The sequence below is a fragment of the Syngnathoides biaculeatus genome, chromosome 12 (genome assembly GCF_019802595.1).
Source record: "Syngnathoides biaculeatus isolate LvHL_M chromosome 12, ASM1980259v1, whole genome shotgun sequence".
Lineage (NCBI taxonomy): Eukaryota > Metazoa > Chordata > Actinopteri > Syngnathiformes > Syngnathidae > Syngnathoides > Syngnathoides biaculeatus.
The window spans coordinates 14,921,847-14,940,251 of NC_084651.1; the positions used below are offsets into that span (position 1 = coordinate 14,921,847).

Genomic DNA, 18,405 nt, shown 5'->3' on the forward strand with positions numbered 1-18,405 from the left:
CACAGATCTGGCCAAGGTTACACGAAAAAATCTGCTGCACTTAATGGTCCCAAGAGCAAAATAGCCTCCATAATCCTAAAATGAAAGACTTTTGGAATGAGCAGAACCCTTCCTAGAGCTGACTGTCCTGTCAAATTGAACAATATGGGGAGAAGAACCTTGGTTAGAGAGGTAAAGAAGAACCCAAACCTCACTTTGGCCGAACTCCAGAGAGTTAGGAGATGGGAGAAAGTTCTAGAAAGTCAACCATCACTGCAGCCCTTCACCAGTCGGGCCTGCAGCCCTTCACCACTCAGGCCTTTATGACTGTGGCCTTGTGTGATGGAAGCCTATCGTCAATGCAATACACATGAAAGCCCCCATTGCATTTGCAAAAAAAATCTGAAGGACTCCAAGACGTTGAGAAATAAGATTCTCTAAGATCTCCAAGAGCAAGATAGAACTTTATGGCCTTAATTCTAAGCGGTATGTGTAGAGAAACCAGGCACTGCTTATCACCTCCTGATATCCTGAAAATGGAGTGGGGTGGAGTTTCTACTGCCTCTCTCAAATCGCACCCATAGCCCCAGGAAGGGCTGGGTGAGTGCGGGAAGGGGGTCTCCAGGACCCTAAAATTATGGAGAACCACTGGGCTAAAAGTTGTTTTGGAAAAAGATTTCCCGTATAAACTCACTGGCAACTCACTCATGCATTCAATTTCCTATTCAAGGTAAATAGAGAATTTATCTAACCCTAAAGAACTAGTTTCGTTGTTTCACATTTCAGTATTTTGTGTGTGTGTTTGTGTGTCTACACACGCATGGGTGTGTGCTTGTCCATCTGCTTCCTCTGCAGGTAAGAGAAATGGCAGCCACCACACTCAGTGGCTTCCTACAGTGCAATTTCCTGCACATGGATGCCCCCATGCAGGCTCACTTTGAGGCTCTGTGCAAGACTCGTCTGCCTAAAAAGAGGAAGAGGGGTGTCGGCTCAACTGTGGACACTATACCTTCTGCCGGTTAGTAGCGAACCTCAGAGGAACCAAAAAAAACCACCTTATACAGTTATACTTTGATTTATAACTGCCCCAACATATGAGCAGTCTACTAGACTTTACATTTTGCCGTTATAGGGCCAAATCATCTATTCAACCATTTTCTTCCACTTATCCGAGGTCAGCTTGCAGGGGCAGTAGCTTTAGGAGGGAAGCACAGACTTCCCTCACCCCAGCCACTTCCTCCAGGTATTCCGAGGCGAGCAAAGGCGTAGTCTCTTCAGTGTGTCGCGGGTCATCGCCAGGGTGACCTCCCGGTGGGACGTGCTTAGTACACCTCACCAGTGATGCAAATTAGCTCCTCGCATCACTCGAACACAAACCCCCTCCACCAAGATAAGGGGATGGCTCAAAGAGGGATCTAAATAGTTGGTCATGGATTATGTCACAGTACAAGAAGATTTGTCATTCCCACAAAATATGTTGGGCCCAAACTGGGCCCACAATAGTTTATGGGGCCAATACCCTGCTGATGTAGTCAAAAGTCAAAACTCGCGTCCATCAGCTCACATGGAGACGAACAGGACCGTACTAATTGGAACGTAACCCCTGTGATAAATTAGGGTTTACTGTAAACAATATTGTGTTGGTAATTGAGCTTGCTCAAGGAATGTTTAAAACTGCCTCATTTTCCTCATTTTGATGTTGTCACAGACCTTGTGCGGCGCCATGCTGGTGTTCTTGGGCTGAGTGCCTGCATTCTCTCAAGCCCATATGATGTGCCCACCTGGATGCCCCAGCTTTTAATGGACCTCAGTGCCCACCTCAACGATACCCAACCAATTGAGGTACATCATACTATTCTGCTATAAGATTACCGTTTCACATGAGTAAATCACCCGAACTGTTGCAACATTTGTGCAGATGACTGTGAAGAAAACCCTGTCCAACTTTCGAAGAACGCATCATGACAACTGGCAGCAGCATAAGCAGCAGTTCACCGATGATCAGCTGCTGGTGCTCACTGACCTCCTGGTCTCCCCCTGTTACTATGCCTAAAACCTGGTAAAGCATTTTAGAGATATCATATATGATATCATATATGTGTGTTCATCTGAGATGACACGCTGTGGTGACCCCGAAAGGGACAAGCCGTAAGAAACATACTTACCCAAAGAGAGACCCTCCATACTTTACGCAAAGTACTTACACTGACATTTGTATTGAAATTTTCAGTAGATAGGTGAAAATTCTTTGAGCTGCTTCCTGTTTTTCTCACAAATTTTTTTTTTTTTTTTTTTTTGCTTGAATTTTTCCAGACTACATCCATGCCAGCCAGCATCATGGAGGTGGCTGCAATTCAAAGAGACCAGGAAGTCGCATACAAAATTATTTGCAATGTTATGTATGTATGTAGCTCATTTACGTTTATTCTATACTTAATATTTAAGGATCAATCATGGCAGGAATGGGTGACCTGCAGGGTGTAACATTTCTGTACAGTTTTTTTTTTCTTTATGGTTTGGTTGTTTAATCTTGTGTATGGATGCTTGAAAATGTGACGCTTCGGACCCATTTCTCAGGGTTTACATCCTAAGAATCAACTCTGAGCCAACACAATGTCCCAGTGTAGGACATGCGTTTCATAATCATCTTCCAAAATTAAAGTGTTTGTTTTGAACTGCAAAAAGTTGTCAACGGAACTCTGGATTAGATGGTTTGTGTGGCTCGATGATTATATGCATTGTGGGTTTGTGTGTCACGCTTTGGCTAATATGCACAAACATATTTATTTATTTATAAGTTCTTGAAGTGCTGCATTTTTATTTTCCTAGCAAGTATTTCTGCAGGTTAAGTAGGTGAGTGAGATTTTATTTTTTCCCTGGGTTAAACACTACGTCCTATTTTCATCTACTCTTGTAAAGAAAGGGGAGAGTGCGCTCCCCATGCGGTGCTGTCATGTTTTTGTGAGGACCACAGCACTTTTCAAGGTTCTCCAGCGCAAAACATTGTTCACTGTGCCAGTCCATAATTTCAATTGATAGTTGACTCCGCCCCCCCTACAACTAGCTGTTTTAGGTCAACTTATGGTTTCCTGTAGTGACTTGAAATGAGTCCCAATATGAAGCATTTAGTACCTCACCTTTTTTTTAGTGTAGTGCCAAAATTGCTTTTTTTATTTAGATGAACTGTTTGCTCATTGTATATTATGTATAAATAAATTGTTTATAAAACGATATCTGACTCCATGTGACTTAAATATAACCTATAAAATGTTGTAATAATACAAATACAACATGGTGGCCTTGCGCTTAGGCCCTGTGCATCCGGTGTGGAATTTGTAAGTTCTCCTTCCCTCTGTTTTCTCTGGCGACCAGTCATGGCTGTGTTCCCTACATTTCACCCAAAGTAAACCAGGATAGACCTCAACTCAACTCCAGTTATGACAGGTATAGAAAATGGACAATATAATTGATAACGTGTTTTGAAACTGCTTGTTCAGAAGAAAGTTTTTTTTTTTTTTTTTAAATCTGTGATTCCTGGACAATATTTAATATTTTGGGCTTACTTAAACCAAGTCTAATTGAAGTACAGTTAAGACCACAAGTTTAATCATGTGACAATGTCCATTTCGTAGGGGGCACGATGGGTGACTGGATGGAGCGTCTGCCTCAGAGTTCTGATGACTGGAGTTCAAATCCAGACCCTGCATGTGTAGAGTGCATATTCTTCCTGTGGGTCTACTCCGCTTTTTCTCCTCCGTCTCAAAACCATGCATTAATTGGAGACTAAATTGCCCCTAGGTGTGATTCTCGGTGCGACTGGTTGGATGATTCTGTGTTCCCGGCAATTGGCTGGCAAACAGTTCAGGGTGTACCCCACCTCCTGCCTGAAGATACCTGGAATAGCCTCCAGCACATCAAAATTGTTCTAAATCAGCTTAAAACCCCTTTATACCACAACTTCGCTATTGATGAGTCTTATATTTAACTTATATGACCTTTATCACACGTACGGGTGAAGATATTATTACTAATATTCGAGGAGGGTACCAGCCCAGTGACCCGAGATGGCTGAATTATGCTTTTCTATGCTAAAGATAATTAATCAAAGAGTAAATATTTATATTAATACGATTAAAAAAAAAATCTAATGACCCTAAACGGCTATGTTTTTCAATGCTGAAAATGATTACCCATTGAGTACATATTTATATTAATAGATTTAAAAAATATATGCATATTTCCAAGAATAGAATATGTGGTGTGGTCCGGTTTCTCCGTAAAACACTAAACGAGTTGATTGCAATTCTTGATGCACACCACTCGCAAGCGTCGCTGTGACTTCTTGCTCGTTTTTTTTTTTATTTTTTTTATTTTTTAAACCAGCGCACGTCCGGTGGCTCCTGGGTGAAAGAATGGATACATCGCCAAGAAGATGAACCCCCAACAACAAAAGCACAAAACAAATATGCCATTGAAAATTTGCTCGGTGCAAGCGTGCTACAGATTGCAAGGCAGACGACGAGATGATGCAGTTAATGTCTGTTTATCTCAACGGCGTGTAACCAGAGATCTTTCGCTTCGGGGCTGCGGTGCGTTCATGGACCGCAAAGCTCCTTTTCAAAAATGAAGACGAGCTGTACTGAATAATGGTGATCTGGGAAGGCTTGCCTCTTAACGGTAAGCTGAGAACGCGTCCTCGACAAAATATCTGGACAAAAGTGATGTATTTTTGTATATGCGTGCCCTTAAATGTCATTGTTCCACTCATCGCCAGGAAATGTGTTTTTAGGGAGAACACCAGCTTAATTATTGTCTCTTTTAGGGGGCAGCAATGGTGGAGCTTGCGTCTTTTTTTTTTTTTTTTTTTTTTTTTTTTTTTTTAGAAGAATAATGCTTGACTTTAACAGCGGGCAGCTAATAATATGATGATGAACGGCACTGAGATGCCATCAGAGCTGCTGGATGTGCCAAAGCAGATGAACATCAGTGGCACCCAGACGTCACACAGCCTCCCAGTTTGGGCAGTTGTCCACACTGCCACCTTGACTTTTTGCTCCCTCCTCCTGGTCTTCATCTTCTGCTTGGGCTCGTACGGGAACCTCGTGGTGTTCCTGTCCTTCTTCGACCCAGCCTTCCGCAAGTTCCGCACCAACTTTGACTTCATGATCCTCAACTTGTCCTTCTGCGATTTGTTTATTTGCTGTGTGACGGCCCCCATGTTCGCGTTGGTGCTTTACCTGGATGCGGGTGGCGTGGACGGCGTGTCCAAGAGCTTTTGCTTCGCCTTCCACCTGACCGGCTCGGGCTTCATCATCATGTCACTGGAGACGGTGGCAGTCATCGCCCTGCACCGCCTGCGCATGGTCCTGGGCCAGCAGCCAAACCACACCGCCTCCTTTCCCTGCACGCTGGCCCTTACCGCCCTTCTGTGGACGTCCAGCTTCACCGTGGCGGCCCTCCTCACCATGCGGGCGTTCCCGCGCCGGGACGGACCCTGCTTGCCCCACTTTGGTCTAGCAGGTGGGCGGGCCAGGTTGGTGCTCTACGCCTACCTCGCTGACTTTGCTTTTTGCGTGGCTGTGGTGTCCGTGTCTTATCTGATGATCGCGCAGACCTTGAGAAAGAACGCGCAAGTGAGGAAGTGTCCCATTATTACCGTGGCAGCCAACTGCACCCCACCCCCTCCACCTCTGGCAGCCGCGGGCTTCGAGGGGGTGCCGTGCAGTCCCGAGGGCCCCTTGTACCATAATCAGATGTATAACAGATTACAGAATGTTCAGACGCACTCTTACACAAACAGGACCCAGCAAATGGTCGTCCCGGGGGCAGCCCAAGGAGCCACCTGTTGCCAGCTGGTCTCCACGGTCAACTTGGCCACCACCAAGGACTCCAAAGCTGTCGTCACCTGTGTCGTCATCGTGTTCTCGGTGCTGCTTTGCTGCCTGCCAATGGGGATCTCCTTGGCGCAAGACGTTCTGTCTCCAGAGAGCAGCTTCGCACATTACCAGTTTGAGCTGTGCAGCTTCGTCCTCATCTTCCTCAAGTCGGGCATCAATCCCTTCATGTACTCGCGTAACAGTGCTGGCCTGCGCCGCCGTGTGCTCTGCTGTATGCACTGGGCTGCATTGGGACTGCTGTGCTGTCAGCACAAGACCCGCTTGCACGCCATGGGCAAGGGCACCCTGGAAGTCAACCGGAATAAATCCTCGCACCACGAGACCAACTCGGCGTACATGCTCTCACCAAAGGCTCAAAGGAGGCTGGTGGACCAGGCCTGCGGGCCGAGTCAGTCCAGAGATTGCGCCGGGAGTCCCAGGGGCGCACGGAGGGGTCGCCCTGCCAGCACATCCACGCCCATCAACACGCGCATTGAGCCGTACTACAGTATTTACAACAGCAGTCCCTCTGCTGGACTCAGCTCGCCCACCAGCCTCCAGCCTGCCAGCTCACAGACGTTTGCCTTTGCCAAGTCCTATGTAGCCATGCACTACCACACTCACCAGGACACTCTACAGGACTTTGAGAGCACCTCCGTGCAACAGATCCCCATCCCCTCTGTCTGAACCAGTGTTGTGTTCTGAAAGGGGACCAAGCGTCATTGCCACACAGCAAGAAGACCGTGTGTGTGTACTCGGGCCTTTTGGATACAGTATTTGCTTGGGTTGTGTCCAAAAACATGTACAGAATGTTAGCTCCATGCAGTGGTTCCCAAACGTTTCGTGGCGTCACAGTTTTATAGATCATACAATTTCTCCTCACCCTGACACGTATCTTTTCCTTAGTAACTTAAAAGGGACATATGAAGGAAATGAAACCTTGTACACAAACAGGCCTCTGGAGGTTGAGCTATCCATAAAGTAGAATATTTCACCACTACGCAAATCTTTTCACTGCTATCTGGCGGAAACCTTGTATGTCCAAATACGGTCAGTTTCCATTTCGTATTTCTTCACAAATAATTCTCTGCTGTGTCCCAATGTTTTCTGTTAATGTTCCACATTACCCACCAATTTGAAGTTGCAAATTTTGTAACTCTGTTGGACGCAAACTATCTGAGAAGTATTGTAAAACTGCCTAGTCATCATTCTGCTATTATGTCGCCTTATTAGGGGAAGTCTGGATTTTTTTTTTTTAGACAGCAATTAGTCAAAATATGTTCGATTTTGTAAGAATGTTTTGTTACAAATGGGTAGTTAGTTGTAAAGGCCTTGTCACACTGCACTTGTTTTTTTTGGCAGCTTGCAAGGAGGACAGCACATGTGTAGCCGTCAAACAGGAAGTAAAGGGATGTGTGAAGAGATTTTTCGTTACATTATTTACACAAATATGGTCCAGTCCAAAAGTATTGGAACCGCAACGTCAATTCCTTTGTCATTCTATACTGAAGACATTTAGATTTAAGATCAAAAGATGAATAAATTCAGAATTCCTGCTCAAGCCAGCCACTTTTAAAGTGAGCAAAAGTATTGGAAGATGTGACTTAATAGGTGTTTTTATTTATTTATTTATTACTCTGGTGTTGCCTTTTAGATGGATTGCTTAAAAAATGGATTCCGTTTGTTTTTGGCTTTGGGTTTCACCTGGGGAAACTACATTTGCTCCTAATCCAACATGAAGACCAGAGAGCGGTCTGTAGGAAGTCTTAGAGTGGACAAGTCAACCACCAATGAAAACCAACGTCGTCAGCCCATGTTTTTTTTTTTTACTGTGATTTACTTTTGTGAAGTACTAAAATTGTTTTATGATCACTGCAGACTTTGGTGGGCATGGTTGTTGGTGACAACTTGTCATTACTGTTTTTTTTTTTTTAAGTCAGTGAACAATGTAATAATTTAGCAATTGTACATGATTTGGAGGTGGTGTCGTATTGATGTTAGGTGCAATGCTGTATGATAGCAATAAGGCATTATACTACCTTGTTGCATTTTCTACCTCAAGCAAAATAAGATGACGTTTTCCCATTTCTTGAAAAGTAGCAGTTCTGGGGAAACAAGGATTTCGCCCGACAGCAACAAATTGTGAGGCCTCTACTTCCCAAAATGCATTTCAATGTTGTGTTTGGCAATGTTTCTGCTGCAAACAAACTGAACAACACACTAATTGACAAAGGTAATTTGGTGGCCTGGTGATGAATTTCCATCACTGAAGAATGAAACCATAATCCTTCTTTGTATCTTTATATAATAGGCACTCACTATTTTTCACTTCACACTCTTGACTGCCACTTTCAGAAATATTTTAGTTGCAAGCCTTGTCAGAAGCCCCTAGCTCCAAGAGCTGAACGCATTCTCACACAAATGTTTTTATTTGGAAACTAAGTTGTGGGGAAAATGCACGATGTGTATCCTTTAATATTGTAACTGCCAATGGGTTTTATTTTCCACAATAGACGAACAGAACGAGCTGTATACCACCGGACATCCTCTAGTTGTTAAATTACTGAATATGCTACGCAAAATTTGTTCAACAAAGAAAAAGTGTTCTGTGATCTAAACTGTCTTAATTAACTGAATCAGTGAATAAAAAGTGTCATCCAAATTGAAGTAAGATACAATTTGTGACCCATGTTGAGATCTGAAATACCTTCGACATTTGAGCTGAACACTCTGATTTGTGTTCTGATTCAAAGCCTTTATTGAGTCTTTCGGGCCACCAAGCCCGAAACATCGTAGTTTGGTAGACGATCACAGACAGGGACTTTCAAATCTGTGGGGGAGAGTTAAGCAGTCAATGTTGTCAAGGTGAACATTGCAACTCTGCAATTATAAAGGATCATGATCACTCCTAGTTTCCCTATTATTCCGCTACTATGACATCTAGTGTATATTTGAAAGAAATATAACCACTTAGCCAAAGTAACTTGATGGCATTTTTTCATTCATACTTTGAACCCCATCTTGCAGAACAAGGAAAAATTGAGCTAACTGAAGACTAAATTGGCCGAATTATGAATAGAAGTGTAAATTGATTGTCAGCTTTGTGTTTGACAGGTGACAGATTTACGATCCAAAGGTGTTCCACTGTTCGTGATTTTTTTTTTTTTTAGTCTTTACTGATGATCCCATAATGTATGTGCTGTTACAACCTCAGCTGCAGCCTTTAGTGGCCCATGCGGCACTTGAAGGTGTACCTATTGTGTTTCATTATGTTTAGAACCTCATAAACTTTTCAAGAAATGTCTGGTAAGTGCAGTGTGACTTTGGTTGGTAATACTGTAATGTAATTAAATTGTTGTAAGGTTCGCACCTTTTGTAGTTGCTATTTTGGTTTTCATTATACAGTACTTTCTCTACATGCATTTATGTTTCAAAAGATGAGCGTTGAACATCAAAGAGGAAAAAAAATATGGGCGTTAATTGTGACTACGTGCTTTCAAGACTAAAATTTGCATTGGGAAGCATTTGAGAACTCGTTTCTTATTGGAGTACAGTATTGACATTGGAAACAGCACCCCGTAGTGGTTTTGAAAGTTACCGCATCAACTCTGGTATATCAGGTACATTTAGTACGGTGGCTTGCAAGTGCCAAAAAAACAAACCAAAAAAAAAAAAAAAACAAAGACGAACCAAGCCACCGTAATTTAGGGCAGTGATTTCCAATCTTTATAGAGCCAAGGCACGTATTTTACAATTGAAAAATCCCACGGCACACCAACAAAAGTAAATGTCACCATAAATGGATCGATTAATTACTGTATGTACTTCCTGCCATCTAAGAGGATATTTTTGTTGTGTGTCATTGTGCCTCACTGGCATAAATAGAGGAATAAAGATACATTATTTCTTGGAAATATAAATGTTTTTTTTTAGCAATTACATAAAATTGGATAATTTCCCACGGCACACCTGAAGAGGGCTCACGGCACACTAATGTACCCTGGCACACTGTTTGAGAATCACTGATTTAGGGTATATTCTTCCCACGGGGCTGAAATTAATGTTAAGATTTAATACAACATATATAGACCATTCTGTTTTTTTTTTTTTTAAATAACAAATGTGCTTATTTCTACCCAACCTGAAGGACTTCCATACTGCTAATCTCTGTCAATTTGTCGTACTGGAGTGCCTTCAACTACTGGAGATGAATTCCTTGTGTTTCGATATACTTGGCAGAATAAAGATGATTCATATTTTCAGCTCCAGAATTAAGACAATACAAGTAGTGTATTTTTTTTATAGTGCATGACCTCAACTATATCTTGAAATTATCTGTTTTTCAGTGGCAGAAGATGTAATCTCATACCTAGCTTTACCTTGATTTGATCCATTTAACTACAAGTTAACATGGTGAATGCAAACATGCGATGTCGCTCATGTGTAACTGGTTTTGTCCCTGTGACAAATTGCGTGTGTATGTATGTATTATGCGGTGTCTGTCTTTTAGAAATACCCGTTGAACACAATTCAGAATCCAAGATAAAGTTACAAATTCATTTTAATCAAACTTGCATGTCATTTCAAAACAGCCATTTATGCATAAGTTACACTCACCCATAATAAAAGTATCTGCCAATTTTTTGTCATCCCTTCCCTGCGCACACACACAGCCATGATCTTGTACATTATAAAAATCATTTTGAGCAAATATAAGAAATGCGGACAGTGAATCCACATTGTCCTTGATTTATTTAAGAAACAAGCTATCTGAGTGAGGCCATCATGTGGTTTAATCCGCAGGTCATATCAGGATGCCTGAATCGTCTCTTCAGCTCCTGAGCATCCTCAAGTCCAGCCTTAAAATCACCACAGTATGAACCTTTGTTGGTCTTAAATGTCACATCACACCTATTTGTACGTCCTTCTCCTTTAAATGTACTACTTGGGCTTCTCCTCTTGTTCTCACCACATGATCTTTGGGCCACTCAACTGGAGTAGGACAGAAGTCCGTGTTCATCTGCCGAGTCAAGAATCCGGCATATGACTGTAGATTCAACCTGAGACAAAAACAAAAAAGATAATACAGTTACAGAAATAAATCACCAATTTCAAAAGGTGATCGTGATATGTTTTGTTAAAAATCATGTGAAACTCACTTCCAATTGATTTTTACTGTAAAACATGCATAAAACAAATAAAAAAATACAACACCATACATTTAAAAACAAAGCATTCAAACAAACAAAAAATTTGAACTAAAGTCTGCTAGCTTAATGCTAAAGTGAAAGTAAAATGTGAGTCAGTTAGATGGGCTAACTGAAATGATCAGAAATGTTACCCAGCAATTGTATTTATTATTAAAAAATATGAAAAAGATAAAACAAAACAAATCAACTACAACTATTTTCTCATTAAAATATACAAGAGAATAAAATTGACGTCTCCACTGACCAGTATGAGGGTGCGGACGTGTTAAAGTTACGGTACGTCTTAACCTTCAAACAAATGCTCGTTAAAAACACAAAGGGCAGCAATACAAACAAACTGAGCACACAATATTGAACCATATATTATCTCGTCTCTGTGAGAACAATCACTATTACTCCATTTCTTCTAAGAGACCTCAGTGCTGCTCGACATGTTATGGAACAACATAGTACTACCTTGAAGGCCCATAAATGCTAAATTCGGTTGTACAGAATTACTGTATTTTTTTAACAAACACAGAAGAATTTGTATGTCTGAAATGTTCAGAAAGTGAAATATCAGTAGTACAAATTTTTTTTTAACATTGTACTGTACACACAAAATTAATTATTCTTCGCTGCCTAATGAGTAGACCTACCCCAAGGACGTACTGGCAAGTCTGAGGCTCCAGCATATAGACGGTGACTGCATGAGGAGACTCGGACTCTTTACATCTGATGGAGGAACAAGATGTGGCAGTCAGTCAGGAAACGTGATTCTTATTAAGTCAACTCCTATTACCGCAACACTGTTCACACACTTTAACTTGACAATAACTTGGCGAGGATTTCCAGTCAGATCGCATAGGTCGCCATGGCCGTAGAAATGAGAGACCAGCCTGTAGAGAGGCAAACAGATCGTAAGCATAGATAATAGGGCTTGGTTTCAATTTAAGATCAGTTTCCAGCGATAGCATACTTGACTTTCTGCACTCCACTGTCTTTTAGGTGGTAAGATCGAGCCACGTTCACCTTGGACCACTCGATGTGTTCCTCGGCATTCCAGTTTCCAACCACCACAATGTTCTTTGCTTGCTCCTTATCCTGAAACACCCCCACCCCGCCAAAAAAAAACAAACACAAACTCAAGGCAGGTATTAAGTGTTAAGTAGATGTAAATACGTAGCACATTTATAAAGGGCAGATCTTTAAAGAGCGGGTGACATTCCTATAAACATTCTAAAATAGATATTGTAATGAAAAATACATATAACAGTATTCACTTCAATGTCCATACGAAAAAAAAAAGTGAGTGGAGAGCGCGTCATGCACTAAGTGTCCCTCAACATCCAAGTGGTCACCATATTAGTCGCGTCATCTGTTCTTGACGTCATCGTCACTTCCGCCGTTGAAAACGCGCAGTGCCTGCTTCTATGGAAGCCGAACAACAGAGATATTCGCATATTTCGGATGCCCCTTCTGACACCGAAGCTCTTTTCGAAAAGGACAACACCACACAACCGAGTGAAGTTACCGGGGCAATATTACACTATTGTTTCAAGCCATATTCAGATGATATCCGATCATGGCCAAACTGCCTCCCGTCCGATCCACTCCCGCGGCGGAGATGAGCCATCGCAGCCGGCCAGTGTGGCTTATGACAGAGCCGAGCAGTGCAGCTTTAGTCACAGTCGAGCCAGAGCCCTTTATGCGCGCACGCGACTGAGTAACGTAGTCTTCCTCAGAGCCGCCCCCGTCGCAAAGCCCGACGCGCAGCCTTCGGGGAAGATGTGACCGCTGAACGCGATGCCTAAGCCGGTGTGGCTGAGTTCTGGCCCGCCGTGCTGTATAAGGAGGAGGTGGAGCCGAGCTATGTTGCAGACTGAGTGAGACATTGTCAACATTGACATTGTTGGATAGGCGATATACCAAAAATCATCCGTTTGACGACACTTGAGCTTTAAAGTGAGATCATTTGCGTTCCAAACATGCCCCCTGACATCCGTTCTCCAAGGTAAATGTTCTTTTACTTTCCTAAAAGACAAACTTACACCATCCTGTGTCTCACCTCATGGTATTGATGGACGTGTTTTCCATAGCAGAATTCATATTTCCACCATCCAACCCCCTGTAAAACACATTGAAATGTTTTACATCTCACTGTGGCAATTGATTGCCCTCCAGCGGAGCTGACAAGGCCTCACCCCGTGTAAACAGTAAGAGCCGCTAAGAAACTCCTTGACAAGCTGCTCGTCTGTCAGCCGGGATATCCGAGTGGTGCCCCCAGCCGCCTGCCCCCCAACGGACTTTTGTGAAGAAGTGAAGGCCTCCTCTCTTGTTGGTGACTCCGCCTGCAGCCATTGCACATAGTTGTCAATGAAAGTCATTCACTTCCTTGTCAGGTCTTGAGGTCTTTTACTCTGATACGTTTCATTATTGTAAATTAAAACCACGAGAAATACTTTAATGGCTCATTTCCTAAGTCATGGAGAACAAAGCGAAAGAATAGTCCTGGGCGCCTAGAGATAGAGTCATACACTTTTTTTTTTAAATTAAAAAAGATATATCAAGTAAGGTGAATTTTCTCTTTTAAACCAGTGAAGTCAAAATGCCAATTTTCTTTACGTTGTCACCTTGTTTAGGCAAAGTGGGAGCCAGGCTAAAGTGTGCTAGCTAACTTTGCTCATGAAAGTGTACATGTTTCTTATAACCTCGAGGTGGCGGTGGCATATTGAAATAAACCTGTACTACTTTTTCATAACCTGTAGATGGCAGTATACATTTATAAAATGTGACCATTCCACCCCCCACCCATATAATGCACACTGTTGACTTTTGACAGTTTGGGGAGGAAACAAAAATGCACATTATACGTGACAAATAATGGCAGTCAAGTAATATTGTACGAGGTGAGTTTTAATCCTACCAATATTAAACAATTACCACTTTGACTTTACAGAAGACTGGCGAATTGCTAACCTCTCTGTGCTCAGCGGTGGCGCTGAAAGGAGGTTTGAGCTGCTCCTCTTGCTCCTTATCCAGCTGGGTGAGTCGCCGAGGCCGCAACGGTGAGCCAGCCAGCGCCTGGCAGAAGATGGCGTTGACTGGGGACGACTTGAATCTGTGCACAAGACTGCGTGTCAGCTTACGTTTTCATCTGCTATACCCCATGCATAAAATATACAACAGCAGTTTTGAGAGTTTCCACCTGTATTTCGGGTGTGCACAGAGCAAGGGTGTCAGCACCACCACCTCATACTCGCAGGTGGTGACCTCAGCGATCGACAGGATCTCATGTTTGGACTCCGGGTGACACACGTACAGCACGGAAGTGGAGCGCGGCTCGTTCTGCTTCAGCACACAAGGTGTCCCATTTCCCATCTCCAGTGAGTAATAGGGCGTCAGCTGACCTTCAATGTTCTTAGACAGCACCTAGAAGACAAGATGTAGAATATGTGTCACACAGATAGCAGCAAATACGGTGGACTGCTCAAGTTGTAAAGCTTACTTCTGTTTCGGTTGTTGACTGAGTCGTTTTTGTCTCTTCAACATTAGCTGACAGAAGAAATACAATTTCTTATATGAGCATAACACACACAAAAAAAAAAACAATACACGAATTAACAAGCAGTAATGAATGGGCATCTCCTTTTCAATGTTGAATGAAAATCCTCAAAACGATCATCAAACTTTGAGACAATGATCTACCTAACATAAATAGTGCAAGGAAAAAAGCTATTTAGTGTTGCCAATCCATCAAGGAACCTTGTTATTGCAATTGGGGCTTATTTGAGTGAATTCTCCAGTTATGAGTTTGCCACAGTATGAGCACTGGAATTTCCCTGAAATGACTACTTGGAAAAAAAGGGCAGATTTTCATTTGAATTTTTGCCATGGCTCCAGAACACTTTTTGATGTTCACTCAATTCTCTGTTGATCGTTGAAACTGGTGTCAATGAAATAAACACATAAAATACATTTTCAAAAATTGCTGGAAGATGAAAAGAAAACATACCCATTTGTGTACTTTTTCTTTTCCGTGATAAATTTCCCAAGAAGTACTCTTGAACACCTATTTTCTGTGGATACAAACATTATCAGGATTACTACGATCATCGTCTCAAACCAAGTGATAACTTTGTATTCAGGCTCTTCTGAGAACACAAACCTGACCAGTCTCCTTCTCTTCATGATACTGTCTTACATGTTTACCGTGACATACTTCATAGGTCCAGTAAGATTCAATCTGCCAGCCAGTGGAGAAAAAGAAAAAGGCTTCTCGTTACACTCTAGCTAAGCTTGTACTGTGCCAGCGTAATCACACACAAGGAAAAGTGAGAGCATGACTGGACCTACTTTGTATGAGCAGCTGTTGCGTTTGAACAGAGGCTCCAGGAGTTCAGACGGACTTGGGCCGGTGTACTCTTTGTCACCGTCCTGAGGTCAGGGGAAAAAAAAAAACGAGATTAATGAGGTGAAAAGCGCTAAATATAATTAATAGTTCTTACCTAGCAACACTTGCAATAAACACTCAACAGTCACACAATATGTCATTATTGGAGTTGTAATTTCCATCATATGAATGTTGCTAACAATGTAGCGTATTTTGTTACATGAGAGGACTCGAATTTAAGAGCTACAATGTGACAGAGTGCAATTATACATGTCCACAAACTATAGCCATAAGAATATTGTTAATTTGTGTCAAAATCAAATTCACATGACAATCTAGAGGCTTTAATGAACATAACGTGCATGTTTTTGGAATTTGGCAAGCCCACGCAAGCATGGAGAGAACATGCGTTCTCACATAGGGGGCCAGGATTAAAACCCAGGAACTCTCGACTGTGAGGCAGATGTGCTAAACACTACACACTGTGCTGCAAGAATCATGCAATACAGTAGGGGTGGGCAAAAATAGAGATTAACCGATGCATTACAATTATACTCCCCCCGATTTTCATTATCGATTCAACAGTTCCTCTGACTGGATTCATCTCCTAACCATTAGACGGCGCTTTGCGTGTGATGTACAGTATGGACAGAGGCAGCAGCACACCCACAACCCTCGTGAGGATAAGCAAGCAAACTAAAACAAACAAACTAAATTCTACATTATCTTATTGTGACTGTACAGTGTTTTAACTAAAGTATTCTGATACAAATTACTTTCCTAGTTATGCATTTTTACAATTATATACTATATTGCAACAGAATCCAATCACTCCCATTTACACAATGTCCGTGAACCCACCTTACACACTGCCGAGTTACATTCTCAAGAATGAGATAGGAAATTTAGCAAGTGTACAATTTTGATAATCTTGACTAAATTGCTCCCCTCTGCTGGTCACTTTACTATACAGTTGGGTCACTGTATATTACAGAACACCAACATCACAGCATATCCTGCGATGTGACTACTGCCGACAGGTACAACGCAATGCTTAAACTAAATGTCGCGCAGTGTGTGGACAAAGGAATGTACTACGTATTCTATAAAGTGGCAGTATTAACTCCATCGATCCATTTTCTTCACCGCTTATCCTCACAAAGTTTGCGGGAGTGCTGGAGCTTATCCCAGCTGTCAACGGGCAGGCGGCAGGATACACCCTGAACTGATTGCCAGCCAATCGCAGGGCACATGGAGACAGACATCAGCCGCACTCCCAATCACATTTAGGGGAAATTTACTGTCCAATTAACGTTGTATGTTTTTGGGACATGGGAGGAAACCGGAATGCCCATAGAAAACCCACGCAGGCACGGGGAGAACATGCCAACCCCAAAAAAGAGGGGCCGGGATCGAACCCCGGACCTCAGAACTGTGAGGTGTATGCTTTCCAGTTGATCCACCGTACCGCCCAGTATTAACTAATTTTGTGTATTGTTACTGTCGAGTGGAATCGCCTCACCTCCAATATTGCTACTTTTTGGAGAATATAACAACAGTTTCAATGAATTTCCAAACAGCAGCTTTGTTCAACTTGGTATATTTTTGTAATGTGTCATGTTCATCATATGAACAACAGCTGGTGCACTTTTGAGACAGGTGACCAAAGACATGTCATCCAGTACAGATCTTTCCTTATGGAGGGATTTGAATGGTCAATTTATTTTCAACAATAGCACTTCCAACATTTTTTTTTGGGTGGGGCAAAATCGGGCTTGAACTCAAATATTTCATCAGAAATCGATCCAGGCATAAGCACATCTGAGTCAATTATGGATTGGGGGGAAATCTTTCTGCTGTCATTATTTTAAAGTCCAGCACTATGGAAAACGTGCCAATGCCGTCACCGTGAAGTAGGTAGGTCCAGGGACCGTTCAGTTTTGTGTCAAAATTTAGAAGTTTTTAACAGTATACATACAGCAGTTTTATTTTTCTTCTTTAATGTTTCAGAGTACTTAAGCTTCAGAATACTGTCTGCGATTGATATGATGAAATGCAACCATTACCTCTTCTCCAGAGGTCAGCGAAGGCAGGAGGCATTTGTACTTCTCCTTCTCTAACGTGGTTATGATGACGAAGTCGTCGTCCTTGTAAAGTGCGCCCGAATTGGGCTGAAATACACATTGACCCCCAGTTAAAACATTTATTTTTTTTTAGTTGTTCACAACAAGGCTCAAGGACCAAGATCAAGTGTGGCATACCAGTGTGAATTCAGGCCCGGGCCAGGCGATTTTAAAAGGAATTTCATCAGTGAAGGATGGCTGACCGTTCCCGTTTGCCAAGACGCCGCCGCAGAGCTCCAGGAGCCCGCCGGCCATCACCAACAGAAAGCCAGCCATTGTCACCCCCTCCGGCCGCTGAACGCCGCCTGGCCGCTCCTCATGTACGACAGCAGCGGGCTCCTCACACTAAGTCAACCCTTCAAAAGGAATTCAAAACTCGTCCGAAGGGATCCGGCTTGATATCCGTTTAGGAATAACCAACTACTGTACCATTACTTCGATCATTCGTGATGTAAACACAGAAGGAAAATACAGGAAGTGAGCTGTTCTCTTTGCCACGTCTTTTTCCGGCTTAATATTTTTCCTTGGTAAAATGACAGCAGGGACATCTCGCGGTCAAAGGAGGAAATCCGTAACAAATCACACAATCAGATGGCAACTGGAAAAATAAACAAAAAAAAATGTTGGTTTGTATAAATGTGACGATGGTTTCTTGCTTGATTATTAATTATATTAAGGCCCATATCGTGAGACAAACAGACACACTGTAAATGTATTGGTGAGCAGTCTAAAAACCCTCCATTTAAAATATGTCAATCTTCTAATTTAACTGACATCCTTATAGAGGTGTTACTTTAACATTTATTATTCTTAGTAAATTTTTGCAATGGTCTAAAAGTGGACTG

The 18,405-nt window shown here is 42.3% G+C and overlaps 3 protein-coding genes across 4 annotated transcripts in view; 2 read left to right on the forward strand and 1 right to left on the reverse strand.

Annotated features, from left to right (window-relative positions):
- Positions 1-3,210, forward strand: part of psme4a (proteasome activator subunit 4a) — a 32,817-nt gene extending 29,607 nt beyond the window's left edge. The window contains exons 44-47 of the mRNA XM_061836783.1: positions 835-997; positions 1,688-1,821; positions 1,898-2,038; positions 2,293-3,210. Of these exons, the coding sequence (XP_061692767.1) occupies positions 835-997; positions 1,688-1,821; positions 1,898-2,032 (432 nt within the window). The 3' untranslated portion in view covers positions 2,033-2,038; positions 2,293-3,210. The remainder of the gene's footprint in view (positions 1-834; positions 998-1,687; positions 1,822-1,897; positions 2,039-2,292) is intronic.
- A 1,658-nt stretch (positions 3,211-4,868) lies between these two features.
- gpr75 (G protein-coupled receptor 75) lies at positions 4,869-10,331 on the forward strand. The gene has a single exon (XM_061837653.1). The coding sequence runs from the start codon at positions 4,902-4,904 to the stop codon at positions 6,540-6,542; it is 1,641 nt and encodes a 546-aa protein (XP_061693637.1). The 5' UTR covers positions 4,869-4,901; the 3' UTR covers positions 6,543-10,331.
- Positions 10,332-10,398: 67 nt separating this feature from the next.
- erlec1 (endoplasmic reticulum lectin 1) lies at positions 10,399-18,074 on the reverse strand. Of its 2 annotated transcripts, none has more exons than XM_061837654.1 (14): positions 17,699-18,074; positions 17,504-17,608; positions 15,401-15,481; positions 15,213-15,290; positions 15,060-15,123; positions 14,553-14,620; positions 14,253-14,476; positions 14,024-14,165; positions 13,249-13,395; positions 13,113-13,172; positions 12,024-12,148; positions 11,866-11,943; positions 11,704-11,779; positions 10,399-10,915 (listed from the first exon to the last, which is right to left on the reverse strand). In XM_061837654.1, the coding sequence occupies exons 1-14, from the start codon at positions 17,834-17,836 to the stop codon at positions 10,844-10,846; spliced, it is 1,458 nt and encodes a 485-aa protein (XP_061693638.1). In that variant the 5' UTR covers positions 17,837-18,074; the 3' UTR covers positions 10,399-10,843. The 2 variants fall into 2 exon arrangements, with proteins under 2 accessions (XP_061693638.1, XP_061693639.1); XM_061837655.1 differs by having other exon boundaries at positions 14,553-14,599; positions 17,699-18,073.
- Between the last annotated feature and the right edge of the window lie 331 nt (positions 18,075-18,405).